The sequence below is a fragment of the Amblyomma americanum genome, chromosome 8 (assembly GCF_052857255.1).
Source record: "Amblyomma americanum isolate KBUSLIRL-KWMA chromosome 8, ASM5285725v1, whole genome shotgun sequence".
Lineage (NCBI taxonomy): Eukaryota > Metazoa > Arthropoda > Arachnida > Ixodida > Ixodidae > Amblyomma > Amblyomma americanum.
Window position 1 is genome coordinate 70,097,647 of NC_135504.1, and position 18,293 is coordinate 70,115,939.

The window sequence follows — 18,293 nt, forward strand, 5'->3', positions numbered from 1 at the left end:
AGTGATTTAGCAATTCTGATTAAATGTAGCCCTTTGCCATGCCTTCCAAAACAATTCTGCATGACACTGTCTGGAACAAAGGAACAACAAGAATCTTCATGGACTTGTTGGGCTTTAGGGCTGTGGAAGACATTTGTGGCTGTAACTTACCTGCATTAATCATTCCAACAGAACTGCTGTTTACTGCAGAAATGAGCACAATCTGCAGGCAGCCCAGCATTCTCAAATTTTTAAATGGCCGCACCAATGAATTAATACTGAAATGTCTAAAATGCAACAGAGAAATCCACTAGCAGCCTTCCCTAAAGGGAAGAGGCCAACCTATAAAAAAAATTTCGGTTGGATTTTCTTTTGACCCAAGTTCTGCAACACAAGAACACATGGAGAGCTTGTGGATATGGATTGTTTCCCATGCTGCATCCTCTTTGCACTGAAGGCTGAAGAATTTTGCATTGAAAACCAGGACGAATGTGACGAGCTCATGCAGAACAATACCACCCTAACTTGAAAGATAATTTGCCTCGAAGAATCGCAACTAGCCCCAAGCATTCACAGAATTCACCACATAGACACACACAGCCACACTGTCACAACATTTTTTTTCTGTTTTTAATTTCTCGCAGCACACCACCACTGGGGGCACTTGTGTTTCATTACCATTCACACGGCGGGGGACAGACAAGGAAGGGACACCCCAAGTGTAAAATTGCAAAAATACGACACTCGTCAAGTGTTTCTTTCACTCTCAGACGTCATTCCACACTGCACGTGTTGAAGAGGACAACAAAGGGAGGGCGCAGACACTTCTTGTGTCTCCATTGTTGTCACTTCCTCTTCTTCCTCCTACCTCCCCATTTGAACCATGCCTATTTTCCCAGGATGGTGTCTTTGATGGCGTCCACGTACTGTGCGGGAACCCAGTAGATCCAGTACCGAGACGCTTCTGTTGTTCCAAGCTGAAGAGCCTGCACAGGGGCACAATGTGTTTTGTAGCTTCTCGTACTTTTTACCAGCAGGAAGACAGCATTATCTACAATGTCATCGCACTAACTGTGCCCAGCAACAATTTCCACCAGGGCCCACAATGCCGACAGTTCTCATTGCCCTACTGTTATAACTAGGCCAGCGGCAATCCTGACTACAATCCTGTAACAGCTGCTGCAATGGATCAGTGGCTAGGGTGCTCAGCTGATGTCAGTGCAGGTTAAAGAATCCCCGGTGGTCGAAATTACCCGGAGCCTGCTACTACATCGTCCCTCATAGCCTGAGTCACTTAGGGACGTTAATCCCCATAAACATAAAGAATCCTGAAATTAACCACCTTGTCGGTATTAGCGTACTTTTTTTCTTAAATGCCATGTTAATGCAAAAATAGTAAAAAAGTTATGAAAAATCTATGTGCAATACGTGATCTGTTTCTTTTCGTGCCTACTTTGTGAAAACTACCGTATAAACAGGTGTAAGGGCCGCACCCGGTATTCCCAAAGGAAATATTTGAAAGAAAAAAAAATCCGTGTAAGGGCTGCACTCAAACTTTCCAGGAAACACGCAAGAATAGCCTTCGAAATACATGCGCACAGGAGCTTCGAGGTGCCGCCCATGGTTGGCGCCCAAGGCCACGGGCCATCATCATCATCTTTTCTTCTGCCGCGAGCTTCTGCTACTGTACTTCCGCTATCCGTATCGGCATCGGTATCGCCATGTCTAACTTGGTGTGTTCTGGCTGTCAAAGCATGGGTTTTTTTGTGGTTGTGTTAGCGTGGTCGCTGGGCATAGTTGTTGCTCTCGTTCGCTGTCATTCTTCACTTTTTCATGAACTGCCTCCGAGCATTGTCACTGTTGCACGATGGGCAAGCACCTCAACAGCTACACGGCGGGCTTTAAACTGAAAGTAGTGGAGTTCGCTCTCGAACACGGCAAGCGTGCCGTGCCGCAGGCAGAAAATTTGACGTGGACGAGAAGTGTGTCCGACGGTGGTGCGGACAAAGGGATGCGTTGAAGAATACCAGCTCCAAAACGCGCGCTTTCCGAGGCAAGCCATGCAAATTTCCTGAGCTAGAAGAGCTGCTATGCTATTCAATGGAAGTGCGGAACAACGGCTACGCGTTGACAACGGACATGCTGCACGTGAGGGCACAAGTCCTGGCGCGTGCTAAAAGTATACCGCGTGAGGACTTCAAGGCTAGTGGCGGCTGGGTACGAAGATTTCTGAAGAGGAAGGGCCTGTCATTTCGGCGAAGGACCACGCTGTGCCAGCGGCTGCCCCCCCCCCCGACTACACCGACAAGGTGCTCAGCTTTCAGAAGTATGTCATCGGTCTGCGTCGTGAGCACAACTATATATTTTCGCAGATAGCGAACGCCGACCAGACCCCTGTGTGGTTCGACTGTCCCGAGAGCTGCACAGTTGAACTGAAAGTAAAGAAGAGTGTTTTCGTGCGGACAACCGGCGCGGAGCGCCAACGGTGTACCGTTATGCTGTGCATCACCGCGGAAGCTGCCCTCCCTATGTCATCCTGAAAAGAAAAACGATTCCTAAAGGCGTTTTCCCCAAGGAAATTGTAGTTTGCGGCCAAGAGAAGGGCTGGATGGACGATGTGCTTGTGCTCGACTGGGTAAAAAGCGTTTGGGAGAAACGCCCAGGCACCATGCTGGCCCGACGATCGCTCCTCGTCTTGGATAGCTTCCGCGGTCACTTGACGGGTAGGGTTAAGGAACGCCTGTGCGGTATCCGCACAGACATGGCCGTGATACCGGGCGGCCTCACCGGATGCTGCAACCCCTGGATGTAAGCGTCAATCGGCCTTTTATGGTTGAATTTCGAAGGCAGTATTCGGAATGGATGGCCAATGGCAATCACGAAGAAGAGACGCCGACAGGGCGGCTTAAGAGGGCACCGCTCGCGACTGGGCTTGGATGGATTTTGTCCGCGTGGAATTCCGTGTCGACCGACATTGTAACCCGGAGTTTCAAAGTGACGGAATTTCAAACAGTTTAGACGGGACCGAAGACAACTTTCTGTGGGCTGAACATTTATCTGAACACAGCACCAGCTCGGAGTCTGAAGACTCCGTGAGTGATGCCTGAACGGTAAATAAATGCCGCTCATTCTAGATAGATTTGGTTTCACTTGAAAAAAAAAAATTTTTTTTCGAAAGTCGCGTGTATGGGCCCGCACCCCGAAATTTCCCCAGAATCTGGGAAAAAAAGTGTGGCCCTTACACGCTTTTATATGGTATTTCTTTTTTGTACAAGCTAGGGTAAGTATAGTTAAATTAGAAAGCATTAAAAATATTTGAGGCAATCAGCAAGCAATTTTTATTATTCGCATTTGCTCCGCAACTGAAAATTCTGCCAGATACTGGGGAAGGCAGCAATAGCGCCTTTCCGAGTGCAGTAATAGAGTGAAACTTTCGTGCACCCATTAGAGATTACTAGCCATTACAGCTGAACATTGGATACACTGCACATGTTGAGTGTGCCTACCAATTTTAATAGGATTAAATATAATTGCCTATGTTTGACATGTATCCTGTGCTCCTCAGAATGAAGCATCAAATTCGCACTCGTTGAGTGCACCCTCTTCGGTGACAAGTTTCTCACGGCGCCACTGCAGTCACAATGTCTGATGCACCATGCCAGTGGCTTTAACTACATGTCAACGGCTTGGAGTTTCCATTCGTGGACCAATAAAACATTCCAACTTTTTGCACTATTTCCCAGGGTCAAACCCAACCAAGAATCTTGTGGCATCCCTGACCTTGAGGGTACAGAAATAAGTTAAACACTGCCGCAACTGGGTTTCAAATCCACGGCAGCGCAAACAGATTATGATGATGACAGCCCTACGCTATCGCTGCAGCCAATCACACCGCGTGTTAAACTGCAACACACTCTCGCCCTGTGCACTGGGCATCGCCGTCTTCAACAACTTCCATTCGAGGCGCGAACAGATCAGATTAGCTTAACCTTCATCAGAGCTTAACCTAAGTCTAACATCGTTGCCAAACATGCAGACGACCCAGCAAAGGAAAGCCATGAGCCAACAAGGCTAAACGCTTTTTTTGCATGTTTACTCGGTTTAGCTACGTAAAAGCCCTACTACTTTTCTTTTCTCTTCTATGCTCCCGAATTCAGGCAGTTGACCTATACAACACAAGGACCAATACACAAGTAAATACGGTACAATTACCAGCAGCCTATATGTCAGTAATGGATGCTAAAAAATCATGGCACACTTGGTCTATTAATAACGATCTGTGGCTGTTCACCTACACACATTTTCATGCAAACATTTTCATGAAGCATTCATAAAACCGTTAGTCCAATATTTTTATAAGCCAGGCAGTAGTGGACAAGAGCTACAATATCAGATATAATAATGACAATTTAAAGAGTTCTCTCTCAAAACTCAGATATTACTCATTTCTCATTTTTTCAACACCTACACTGATGAAATAATACCACAAGGATAACCGTTTTAATGAAACTACCATCAACGAATAAACCGATATGATCGGCAATTATTAGTCAATAACTATCTGTGCGCTTTCCCTCGCATCTAAGCACACACTGTGTAAGGGCAAATCAATAGGACAAATCGCAGCTTCAATTCACAGAACAGCTCCTACAACGTCTGGTGGCCTGCAAAGACGGGACCAAAGGTACCATGCCAATCACTGTTGCAGTGCACTGGATACAAGCTTTGTACATGGCACTGAGTTTTTGCAATGAACGCGAAAAAAATAGTCAAACTCACCATGATGTGATATTCTTCGTGACCCTCAATGGCTTCACTGATAACTTGTTTGATGGAGCTCATGTTGATTTTTTCTGTCCTCTCTGAAAGCCAGAAGGCCTCAGCATTAGACTCAGGGGATGGACAAAGACACACACTGACCAACCATCCCCCATCATCTGGCTAGCTGGGGAACATAGTTCAAGCGTCCGGCTCCGAGACAGACTGACGGGGACAACACACATGTAAGATGCACTGACAACTTAGTTTATTTCTTGTTGCACAGATTAAGTTGCTGCAGTATTTAATCTGAGCAACAAGAAATAAACTGTCAGTTGTTAGTGCGCCTTACATCTATGTTGTCCCTATCAGTCTGTCTCGGCGCCGGAAGCTTAACTATGTCAAACCAACTTGCCCATCAGCACATTCTGGAGAACATACCAAGCATACCACGCATCGTGCATAAGCAAAACTGAAAGCACTTTGTTTCACACGCACAATGCCGTCCAGTATACACACTGGATCACTTCACTGAGAACAATGTGGTGCACATTCTGAATCATGCAAGGAGAAACCACTAGGAAAAGCAGTCATAAGTGCGTTCTCTCCCACAGCGGAGCACACTGTACAGTCGATCATGGATGTGTCGAACCCAGATTATAGAATTACTGATATCAAAGAGTCGAAACATCCCCTGCGCTAGTACTATTGTTGTAAAACCACACGAAGAGGTGAACGTGGGTGCGTGAGGGTAGCCTTCAGTCTCTCTTAAACATTTCCCAAGCGAAATCGCTGCCATACAGAAAAGGCAGCTTTTGGTGCACACCTTGTCTTGCACCGAACCCTAATTGAGGGAAGCCAAGATGCTGCCCTCGCCTGACGTGCTTCCCCCACTTTGCTCCCCAAAGGCATTGCAGAAATCAACTGTCCTTTAATTTTAATGCAAGATTATTTGAATTATAGCATACTACTAACAGTATTAGACCTCTCATTAAAGGCAGTGGATAGTTCCAAGAACCGTTCGTTGCAGTTTCAATGCCAGCGGGCTATGCCTACCGATGGTGTTTCAAAAAATGTGCTGCGAGCACACCAACGGGCATGTCACTAGCCCGCCCTGGTGTGCCGCCAGCGTGGGTGCAGTGCATTTCGCTTGTAATTTACAGAAAAAGCTTAACTAGTATTGCCATTTTTAACTCATCAAATTATCGATATATCGAGCTATTTCGCGATCCCAATTGAGTCTGATATATTATATGCCCACTATATTAGAAAAAATTCAACACATCACCAGCCAACTAGAAGTAGCAGTGCTAAAATGGCTCTCTACACATGGCTGTCTTGCAGTAAAAAGTGAGAGATTCGCTGTGTGTTGCTAAATGCTTCAAGTATTTTATGATTGCAAAACATGTTTCCATGAGGAAGTGCGCACAATGATTCTCCCATCGCTTTTCCAAGGAACTGACCAATCGCCTATTCATAAGTATGATGGGGAACTTCCTCTTCTCACCTTTTGTACCAATCCAGACCTGATCGAGCTCCAGCTTGAAAGTGAGGCGGACCTTCCCTCCAGATTTATTTAGCATCCCCGACAATGGGGCAGCTGGCAGTGAATCCTGCAGAAAGAAAAAAGACAGTCACGACTCTGTTCAAGCCTGCAAAGAACCATCCAAATTATCTTGGCAATCCCAACAAGTTCAGGGGACGAGTAATTACTCCCTTATTACAATCAGGATAATGATCCAGTGTACTCCCTTATAACAATTGGGGTACTGAGCCAGCGTTAGAGCAATTCTAAAATCTTGGGTGTGGAGAAAGCAATATACAAATCGTGCATCTCAGTTTGTAAGGTGGAAAATTTTCAATTCCGTGATTTTATGAACGAGTGATCTCCAATATATTCTGCGAGAAGCCTCCCACTCACTAACGTTAACAGCCTTTCGCGCAGTGCCGGCCGTTTTGCCGCCGAATTTTGCCTTACTGCCTCATGTTTCATGCTACACAGTTCTGTGCCCATCCATACTTTTTTTCTCTTCCGTATTCTCCCTTTCCTCGCCACTGCATGCTGCACACTTTTCTTTGATGGCAGGGTCGTCAAGAAGTTGGCTTTTCCTCGCACCTAGCAAGCCAAGTGGCTGAGCTCGCTGTGAATCTCTCAAAGTACAGCGTGAAAAAAAAAAGAAAAAAGAAGAAGCTCGCCTTATATTCATAGCATGGTTCAAATACAATGCATGGTGCTTTCTGAAACAGATAATTAAAGAAAAAGCTCTTCTCATATTCATGCAAACACGGTCACATTTCTTAAAACAAACGCCAGTATCTTGACTCTTCCCATACAAGCACGCTGCTGCCACGGCCGTGGCACTCGACACACTAGCTTGCTAAGTGGACGAGGCAGCAAACGCATCAAGGCATCCGCGGGACTTTGTTAGCAGATTATACCTTTCAAGAAAATTCAGATGGTTAAATTAATCAGATCCTCATCTTTCTATTGTTACTGGCATCAACAAACAGAATTATAAAAAGAAACTGCATGTAACCGATAAAATCCACGTTTTTTTTTTTTTCACGGAAACGCAGAAAACCAGAGACCTTATCTGTAATATTGTGTGGTTGAGCCCTGAAAACAAAATTTATTTTACTATGCACCTCCAAAATTAAATTTAAATCCTCAAAGAGAGAGAGAGACAAAAAAAAGAGGGCATTGCTACTACAAGGGAACAGCTGGAGCGATTCAAACCCTACACAATGTATCAAATAGTCCACGCAGCAGAAAGGACAGGCAGCCAATACGATGAAAAAGCAATAAAAAAAACAAAGTCAAGGAAGGGAGAGAGACAGCAAGCTGAGAAACTTGAACACTATTCCAATAAATTATGACAAGCAACTTGAGCCATTTCTCTGCTTTGATATCTGATCTCAGTTCTACATCACACTTGGGTCATTCCAGGCTAAATGACCACGAATTCGTGCTCGACTATTTGCAATTTCTTTTCTTTTAATTATGGAACAGTGTAGCTGCGGTAAACTCTATCCCAGTTGGTTTTTGGCAAAAAAAAAAAAAAAACTCCCGCCACAGCCTTCACCTTAGGTTCAAGTAATAGAAAAACGTAATGTAAAAAAATTTCGAAGAAATGATATTTTTCACTCAAATATTAGAAGAACAACTATGGTGTGTTGCCAGAGCAGAGCATGGGTGCTAACTTGCAAACAACTTTCTCTCGCTTGAGTCATGAAGTGTTCAGGTTAAATTATCCGCAATAAATAGCTTTGTTCGATTCAACCGTGGTTCTCTGCACCGCCGGCACCGGTTCACGGTGCGCTGCACCAAAGCCCTCGATTCACAGTGCCCTTGCACCACTGTCCGCGATTGATTTAAGTGCAGCCGTGGTGTTGCTGTGGTGCAAGGAACCTTGGCACCGTCCGCGAAGGAGGTGCAGGAAAGTTGTGCACATGCAGACAGCTTTGAGCAGACGACCCTAAGATGCTCGTAAGTATTGAGGGTGAATTGAGGGAGGTCTTCCCTCTCGTGTGACGGGTCCTATGTCATTTTGCGAGAAAATGGCGCTGAAATATACGCAACAGCAGGTAACTTTCTGTTTTTTGTTGTACCTGCTACTTGTAATCAATAGCTAAGCCGTCCGTGCACGTGCGAGTTCACACAAAACATTTTTTTTTTTCAGACGGCGCAACAACGGTGTGTGGGCTGTTGGAAAAATACGGGCGGGGCGAATCGCGGGAGCGTTTTGCCGGCGCCGGTACCTCTGCCTGCTGCGCTAACATGCAGGCAGATGCTGCATGGTTCGCTGCTGCCTGGTCACTAATTCTGCTGTGGCTACGCGGATGCCGGGGCTCACGCAAAGCAGCGAGGTAGCTTTTAAACTGCTTATAAAGAGCTAAATGAGCGAGGCGGGCTCTCGACGGTGATTTGTGGGCGCCCTCCCCTGGGTGTCGGAAAATATGCAGGGTCTTGAAGCGCGCCAAAAGTTCTTCGAATGACTCTCTAGATAGTCTGAAGAGCCTCATGAACTCAAAATTGAAGTAGCAATTGCAACCACGCTTTTACAGCACTTCGGAATTCGGCTGCAATCGGTCTAAACAAGTGAGTTCCGGCAAAGTACAGCATCGAGTCGGTTTACTGGTATTCACTGTAGTAAGAATAGAACTACTCCATAACAAGGAACTATGTGATGTCCCCGTCGTCGACCATGGCCAACTCCATAGACGACGCAAGTCTTGTTGTGCACGAAAGCGACCGCACACAAAAAACACATGCGAGAATTGCACCACTGACCAGCTCCACGGCCAGCAGACGACCAGAGCTGCCTGCACGCGCTCGATTGAAAACTGGTTCTGCACTGCACTGGCACCAGCGACACTTTTTCAGGACTGGTGCCGTGAACCAGCTCTGAATCGAATAAAGCTAATGTCACTAAATGGTACTGTGCAATGTACTACCATTAATTTTTTATTTAGACTACCTCACTATAAACCTAATGGCTTAATATGTTGAAAAAAGCAATTTTTTCCAAGTTTAGTTTTATTTCTGAGATGGTTTACACTCCTTGCACTCTGAAGCATTTTTATTGACCTCTATCAGTTCTGCTGAATGCGAGAAAACCGTTAAAACGACTTGTTAGAAAATAAAAATAAATTTAAAAAATCAAGCACCATCATTTTTTACCTTTTTTAGGGATCAATATTTTGCAGAGAAATGAAAAGTTAATCTGATATCATAATACAGTAAAAACTCATTAATTTGGACCTCAAGTGAATGTAAAGACATCCGAATTATCCAAATGTCACATTATCGAATAGCCCACCAAAACTGCCATAAACCATTAGAGTGAAAGCAAAATTTATTTGGTGGCAACCTGGGCAATTGTTATCTCCTTTTAAGATGAAAACTTCGCGGTAACGGCGATTTCTCGCAGTTCCGTCAAACGTTTTAATTCGCGCACATAATCGGCAGTGGCGGAAGCAGAACTGCTCCACAATGCCACAGTTCTTCGCAGCTTCTTTCAGGGTCCGAAACAGCAGCGCCAAAGCTCTTCACATGTGGCACTGCATGTGACGAGGCTTCGCCGCACAAACGGCCAACAGTGCCTGACGAGCGCAGAGTTTTGGCCAGCTGAAAGAACGGAAATATCATGCGGATGGAAGTGAGGGACGCGCGCAGTGGCGCCAGAGTGGCAAGATGCCTTCGAAAAACGAGCAAAAATGGCTGCGGCTCAACTCGGCTGAGACAGGTTATACGGAGCGAAAGGCAACCAAACCAGTGGCCGATGTCAGCGCGGAGACGTTGGCATCATCCGGTGCCCTTTTCCACTTGAGATACCCTTGTTGCCTGTGCTGCTGCTTCTTCAGGCATACCTCCCGTACATCATAGCTTTCAACAGCTTGACGAGCCCGCTTTCGCGACTTATCTCTAGCCAACGGAGCTTCGTGATGCCCTCTGTTACAGGGATCGCTAGAAGCAGCCCAGCGCCTCCAATGCTCAGTCGAAGAACTCATCCTGGTGACCGGTTCTGTCTCCATGTCTCTGCTGTGTCGATGCGGCGAGCGCTGGCCTTTATTCACCAAGGGCGAATCACATGGTTAGTCACATGACACAACTGGCGAAAGCGATCAGTCAGAGCAGCAGTTGGCACAGCGGTGGAACGAGCGGCAATAGCTGCAACAAGTCACGTGGTAATATCGTCACAGCCACACCTGCGGCGAGCCTCCAGTTTATAGGTCAAATCCAGACGTCATTTGACCAACAGCTTTGCATGCGAGAAGTGGAACTTTTCGCTCCAAAAAAAACATCAGCAACAAGGCAATCATCGTACCAAACAGTGTACGCCTTGGCTGGCTCGCTGATATACGCAGCAGATGGCTGCTGTCACCGCGGACTAGTGGCGAAGCTCTGAAAATGAAACTAGGTGGCCACTCTCTCTCTCCCAGCCTATAAACAGGAACCTTCTGACTGTCAACACGCCTGCCTTAGCGTGCATAATTCTAGGGGCGCGAAAGACCTGTGAATGAACATCTGTGAACGAACATCTGGACGATCGCCTGTCGACTGCGCCCTTTCAGAGGCCCATCCAAATTAACCAATGTGACACCCGAAGCACCCGAATAAACGGGCTTCCGACGTCATAGACTTGCATAAGCATTTGGCGGGATTCTGGCAGCAGTCCAAATTATACGAATCTCCAAATTAACATGGGCCACATTAATGAGGTCTTACTGCATATAGAAGCACATACCGTATTTACACGATTGTAAGTCGACTCGAATGTAAGTCGACCCCCCAAATCGCATGTCCGAAAAAAAACACCGGTGGAGCGCTTCAAAAACGAAAATTGCATAGATGGGCTATTCATCCTCACTTGAGTCATCTTCAGTGGTACTGCTGTCGTCGTCGTCGCCGCTGCGATCCCACAGCACATCATCCTCCATGGAAAGCCTGCACTTCCTAAATGACCACACCGCGACATCGCGTGGAACGGCTGCCAAAGCGAAAATCACCCACTCGCACACAGCCTCCAGGGAGGCTATCTTCACGCGAACCGTTGGCGTAAGTTCCCGCCCTTCTGCCGCCAGCCATTCGTTGTATTCACGCCGGAGCAAGTCCTTGAATGGCTTGTTAATGCCAACGTCTAGCGGCTGCAGCTTCCCCGTTAGACTGTCGGGAATCACCAGCATATCTGTATCTTCTTTTCGGAGCTAATAATAATAATAATAATTGGTTTTGGGGGGAAAGGAAATGGCGCAGTATCTGTCTCATATATCGTTGGACACCTGAACCGCGCCGTAAGGGAAGGGTAAAGGAGGGAGTGACAGAAGAAAGGAAGAGAGAGGTGCCGTAGTGGAGGGCTCCGGAATAATTTGGACGACCTGGGGATCTTTAACGTGCACTGACATCGCACAGCACACGGGCGCCTTAGCGTTTTTCCTCCATAAAAACGCAGCCGCCGCGGTCGGGTTCGAACCCGGGAACTCCGGATCAGTAGTCGAGCGCCCTAACACCTGAGCCACCGCGGCGCGTGGCGGACAGCTGAACCGCTCCGTAAGGGAAGGGATAAAAGAGAGTGAAAGAAGAAAGGAAGAAAGAGGTGCCGTAGTGGAGGGCTCCGGAATAATTTCGGCCACCTGGGAATCTTTAACGTGCACTGACATAGCACAGCGCACGGGCGCCTTAAGGCCCAACTCCAAGGGCCCTTCCTGGGCGTCGGCGCTCTTGACGTACGCCGGAACTGGTCTGCGCATGCGCACTGCAGCAGACGCCAACGAACCTAGGCGAGGCGCCGAGATCTGTCACTGCTAGATATCTGAACCAGCGTCCGCGCTAGCGCCGGAAGCTGCTCATCGTCACGTCTCTCATTGGCGAAGTCTAGGGTTCGACGGAATCCCGTCTGGCGGGGAAAATTCATACTGATGAAGAAAACATACACTCGCCAAGGTTCAAAGAAAATAAGAATGAATTGACGTTTCGGCGCCCGTACGGGTGCCTTGATCACAAAGAAGCGAAGGACGGGCAGGTGAGCTATATATGGGCAGTTTTTTGAAGGGTGCGCAGGTATATCTCTGGGAGATTGCCACGGGTCCGGTTAATCGTGTTTGGCGTGGATTGAATGCACAATGATTCTATGAGAAGGCGTTTTGGTAATAATTTTTCCTTTGCAATTACACGTGCTGCGTCCCAGTCGATGGTATGGCCGGTTTCTTGATGATGTTGCGCCAAAGCGTTTGAGATAGATTTTCCTTTGGCGACGTCATTTTGGTGCTGTTTGAGCCTTGTCTTGAATTTGCCTGTTTCTCCGATATAGGAAGCGTCGCAATCATGACAGGGGATCTTGTAGATCACGCCTGGAAAGATATCGATGTCAAGAGGGTCCTCGACTCGCAAGAGTCGTTGCCGAAGTTTGCACGACGGGACGTGGGCCACATGAATGTTATAATCTGAAAAGATGCGAGCAAGGTTCTCACTCACACCGTGGGCATACGGAATCGGCACCCGCTTCTTTGCGCATGCGTCAGTTCGGATAGTCGGAGCAGAGGCGCGTCGTTCCTGGGATCGTAGTATTTGGGCTGGGTAACCGTTCCGTATCAGGTCTTGCCTGACATGTTTCACTTCTGCTGCTCTGCGCTTAGGACTTGAGCACATCCTAAATGCGCGGTTGAACAGAGACGCCGCGACTGAGCGCTTGTGCCCGATGGGATGAGATGAGTGAAAGTTTAGGTACCTTCCGGTGTGAGTGGGTTTACGATAGACGGCGGTTTGCAGAGAATGCGGTGAGCGTTCCACGAGGACGTCGAGGAAAGCGATGTGGCCATCCACTTCCTCCTCTAGGGTGAACTGAATGCTTTGCTGGAACGTGTTGAGGTGCGCTAGAAACCTGTGTACGTCTGGCCGGTTGATGACAGAGAAGCAGACATCGACATAGCGTACAAAAAACTGCGGTGGGGGGTCGAATGAGGCAAGTGCTGCGGATTCTATTGATTCTAAGGCAAGGTTAGCACATACTACAGAAACTGAGGCACCGAGGCTTCACTGCCACGAACAGCGCTTGCGCAGGGCAAACGGCATAAAAGAAAGGCCGACCGGGTCGATGAGGTAATAGCAACTCACATGGGCAAGCTTACCGACGCCCTTAATACAAGTGAAAAGCTTAGCTATTGCGAACATTTTGGATTAGCTTTAGGCAAAATGATGGAAACAGTACCGGTGGATGCTCGACCTGGGCTGCAGATAAAGCTGCTCCAAGCATTCCAAGAATACACCGCTAAATAAAGCTGTGTACATAGCACTTTTTTTTCCCCAACATGAGTAATTTTTTTTTATCATTTCCGTGGCTATGTGCCTGACACACACAATATGACACTCAAAACTATAGGTAACTTCTTCACCCCTGGGAAAGGTCAGTTGTCTTTACTGCACGTAGCACAAAAAAAACAGTGATCATCCTGAGTCGAGAACATTATGAATGAAGAGGCGTGAACCTGTTCGACGATCCCCACACTATCTTACAGGAACTCCATGTTGGCACAGAGCAGCTGCCCGTGTGAGCAATGTGATAGAGATGCACACAGACATTCAAGGCAGTAGAGATCACTGCTGTCCGTAATTGGTCACCTAACCCATGCCTTTTTGCATATACTAATTTCCTCCTTTTCCTTAACAGACTCTGCATATGCACAAAGATTAGTTTCCACAAGACGAACCATGTTAGTTAGTAGTCACCTTCCCCATCTGTTTTGTATGGAGTATTTGTTTCTCCTCTTTAACCACGCATACAATCAAACTTGAGCAGTTTTGAGCTTCTCTGCCCTCCTCACAAAATTGGTGCAATGTTGATGTCATCGTCTTGCTTCATTTCAGGCCACTTCAGTACAGTAGAGCCCACAAAATATTACAGTGCCAACCTAATGTCGCTGCTATAACCAATAATTGTTATAAATGGGTTTTAAAAAAAGAGAAAAATGAAGATTCAAACATTTCAATCTCGCAGGAAGTTCCCTACTTGCAGGAAAAGCCACATGCTGGCAGCATTGCTTGCTGTATATAAAGCAGACAGACATCTTTTTCAAAAGTATCTTGTTCCTCTGTGTTCAAGTGGAAAGGGTGAGGAATATGAGGGCTCGTTTTCACTTTGTATCATTAGGTGCGGCAACTTAATTCGAAGGGTGGAGGGGCCCCACACGAAGTGAAACGTGCCAACGTGCGGTCTGCCGTGGATACTCGTGGTTGTCAGAATCTAGCACTTCTTTTTATCCTGGCTCACAGTAGTAAATTGTTATAACCATTAGCAAGGCATGCAACCTTTGTAGTAAATGGGTATTTTTGTATAGAACACAGTTCCAGGGCTGTTCACTCTTATAGCCGATATACTGTTTAGTAGGCTCGAGCGTACTAGCATAAAGTAGTTCCGGAATATCAAAGTCAGCTGCACAGGTTGAAGCAGCTCGGCTGGTACTAACGCAGTAAAAAGTCTGAGCACATTTTTTCATTTATGCAAAAGCACCCTACCTTTAGTAGCATGGATGGTGCTACTGGTATGCCTCTCATCTCAGGGCTGCCTCCCTAGAAATTCCTGGTTGTTGCCACTGCCAGGGGACTTCGCCAGCTGCGCTGCTGAAGTAAGTAGAAAACAAGTCTCTGGCTGCAGCAGCATCAGCATGGTGGTTTCTGCAATGGGTGGGAGCAAGTGGGAAATACCGAGGCTCTGAACTGTCCCCCAACGCCCTTTGGATACCTTGCCGCCAATGTCCTGCCACAACATTCCCAAACACGTCCTCTCTGTCAGCGTAAGTCTGCGCAAGAGGATTCCTGACTGTCAGAAAATTGTGCAAGACACAGGCGGCCTTGACAACATAGTCAACATTCTCATGGCGTAGCTCGCAACAGTACTCGCCACCTAGCTGCAGTAATGCCGAAGGCATTTTCAGCACACCACCTGAAAAAGGAATGCAAAAAACATTTCAGACAAAAAGGATCTCAAAACAGACTTATAACATGTTCAACAAATACATGCTGAAATACATGCTGGTGGGGACATGCAGACATAGCAACAGAAATGTTATGATTTGATAGCAACATGTTTATTATTTATGTCTTTGTTTCCTATTTTGTTTTGTACCAATGCTTTGGTCCAGTGAATATGAATGCTACTAAAGAAAGCTTAAATTCAAACTCTAGGTAAAGCTATCAAAGTTACAAAATAGGGATTTTTCTACCACCTTCTTTAAGTAACACATAATATAAAATCAATTTATACCTTGCTCTGCTCAGTCTGTACTTGAAGACCCTCTTCTTGTCATCGAGATGCTTCGATGGGTACGGACGCATGAAGTCGGTTCTCAGCTGGAAGGCTTCATCGCCCACAAAAGCATATGGCGCTATAGCTGCTGACCTAGGAAGCCTCCCAAGTTTGGGAATCTCGAGGCTTCCGCTGCTGAGGTCACAGCCAAAGTCACAATTTTTGAATGTTCCACCATCACTGAACCGACCTTCACTGCCTACATTTATTAAAACATATTTGCAGTGGCTGTCCACAACAGCCATCAGCACTACTGAGTATGTGCCCTGAAATGAAAAATATAGCACGCACTGAATTAACAGTGTGGCACATAACACTACATAAATTTCAAAAAGCTCTGCTGCAACGGCTAATGTGCGACTCCATGCTATACAACATGGCAGCTTCATTTACACACTTAAACCTTAGAGCAATAGAAGAAGCTTCTGGGAGACAGTGGTCGGTACACTGCAGCAAGGCCCTGTGCCTTTTACAGCTGCAAGTGAGATGTTCTTTGAATCTACAAACTGCTCATACAGAGACAATGCCAACAAGCGCCAAGTGTTATGATCAACAAATGAAATACGAACATGACATGTGAAACTGTAACAGCAAAACCAGGAAGTGTTATTACTTGCTCAATTATCAGTTCCATAAGGTGACAGCTGTCACATCACGTGTTATTGCAACTTGGCAAGAATCTTCCCCAGCAGTTAATGTCTTTGCGTTGTGTTCACTTCACAGTTACCCAACCCTGTTCCAATTTTATTTGCTGCTGGTACGTTACATACACTGTAGCAATGCTAAATGTGCACCATAATACGCTTCTCTTGGTTAAACCGCTCCCTTATTCGCGCTGGAATTTGATGACGAGATGGCACACGACAGTCTCACTTTTTTAATACCATGTTTGGATCACAAACTTTCCGTATTTGATCAGAATTACAAATGAGCCTCGTCTGCAGCATTGGCCTCCCATATCAAGCAGCTTTCATACAGTGCGCATTTATCATTGCGACAGTCTATACGGTCATTTAAATTTACATTGTGTACGGGCTGGCAGGCTAGGAAATCTTGAACAGTACTTGCTTCCAAAGCTGCATATGATAAGTTATATACTCAATGTAGGCAAGAAAGCACGCGCAGTGACATATTTTACCTGTGTATACTGAACGTCTGCAAAGGAAGCATGCACAATGACTTGTATTTTGCCTCTATAGGGCAATCATGCGAAATGCACTGTCAAAGCAACTTAAGCTTTGAAGTGCAACGCAGCTCGCAGTGGAGTGCAAGCAACCTTGATAAACACAAGCAGCAATATTTTGTTTGTGGAGTGATGACAGAAATAGGCTTACTGTGCTCCTGTGCGAACAATTTGCGAACAATTATCATGGCATTAATCTATTCCAAGAGTGGATTACCTTGTAATTGTAGTATCTGCTCCCAGAATTCGGAGGGCAGACAATAGCCACATGTTTGCCATCAACTGCTCCCAAGAAGTTCGGGAACTGCCATCGGTCGGTAAAATCATCAGCAATTCGGCGCCACTCCGCCTCGGTCGGTGTCTGGAAGAAGGCAAAAAGCTCTGCTTTAAGGTGGACAGTAACAAACTTGCAAGACAAGTGTCATAACAGAAAGCCAATACCCAATGATATGTGGAATGCAATTTCTTTTCATTCCCTTGTTGGGGCACATTACATCTGCCTGTTCCTTGTTCATAAACTGCCAAAATGTTGTAATGGCAAGAGTTAAAACTGTTGTATACTTAATCTGCATACAAGCAATAAAGCCAACAATAAAATGTTAGCAATGTAATGCTAAACCAGGGCAAAGATACAATTTTGTACTTGCTGGCTGTAAGCTAGTAAAAAATAGACTGAGAACTATTAACGAGCATATGAGTATTAGCCGCTGTTGCAAAGCCTATGCGATGAAGCTTGCAACAGAGCCGCTACACAGAGGTACACATCTCTGACAGACAACCAATGCTAATTTTCATAGCAGAGTGATGCACATAAATAACATCATGAGGCATTTGCCTTGTCATAAAGCACTTTAAATTAAATGCAATGGGTGACAAATTTTGCAGACAAGCTTCCGCTCACCTGCATGAAATGATCTTTTAGTTGTTCCCAAATGGCCCGACATGCTGCATGTATGCACCGCCTCGCAGCTTCTATGCCTACGCGGTACACAAGGGCCACATTGGATATGTCCTGCCCTGAAGCCAGATAGCTACAAGACAGAAAAACAGATTCAATTCATGAAGAAACTTCAACTTGCAACCGAGATTTTTGTGTCTGAGTATTGTGTTAGTGACGTAGTTTCATGAGCAGGTTTTGCGCAGATGTAGCAAGCAAAGAATTTTCACAATATGAAACTGCAAGGTTATCGTACTGCAAAGTTACAGGTGCAACACACTGATGCACTAAAGCATTTCGACCACCATCTGATCATGTAAACCTATTTAATAAATCTGCCCAAAATTAACATCCAATGTGACTGGTACGCTACAAAGGTCTCTTAAATTGCTATAAAAGAACAATACTTTAAGAAAACGAACACCGCACCAGCAGTCAAAAGATCATCTGCCTTCTTGAACCTGTTTCGTGTAGCTATAACTTTTACCACAAAGAAGTATGTGCACACACTGCCTACTAGCGACTGCACTTGCACTCCAGCGATGCCCTTGTGCTTCTCAATAACCACGGGGCAATGCAACGAGAGTATATATGCAAATTGATTGCACTACTTTTATACACTCGGTGGCACATA

General features: G+C 46.0%; 1 protein-coding gene and 1 pseudogene across 2 annotated transcripts; both read right to left on the reverse strand.

Moving 5' to 3' along the window:
• Positions 1-590: 590 nt before the first annotated feature.
• LOC144100429 (ubiquitin domain-containing protein UBFD1-like) lies at positions 591-6,347 on the reverse strand. The gene is made up of 3 exons (XM_077633391.1): positions 6,245-6,347; positions 4,759-4,841; positions 591-965 (listed from the first exon to the last, which is right to left on the reverse strand). The coding sequence occupies exons 1-3, from the start codon at positions 6,318-6,320 to the stop codon at positions 867-869; spliced, it is 258 nt and encodes an 85-aa protein (XP_077489517.1). The 5' UTR covers positions 6,321-6,347; the 3' UTR covers positions 591-866.
• LOC144100428 (uncharacterized) lies at positions 6,266-17,066 on the reverse strand (annotated as a pseudogene). The gene is made up of 4 exons (XR_013307649.1): positions 16,940-17,066; positions 15,498-15,805; positions 14,750-15,176; positions 6,266-6,350 (listed from the first exon to the last, which is right to left on the reverse strand). The product of XR_013307649.1 is annotated as an uncharacterized LOC144100428 (transcript).
• Positions 17,067-18,293: the final 1,227 nt, after the last annotated feature.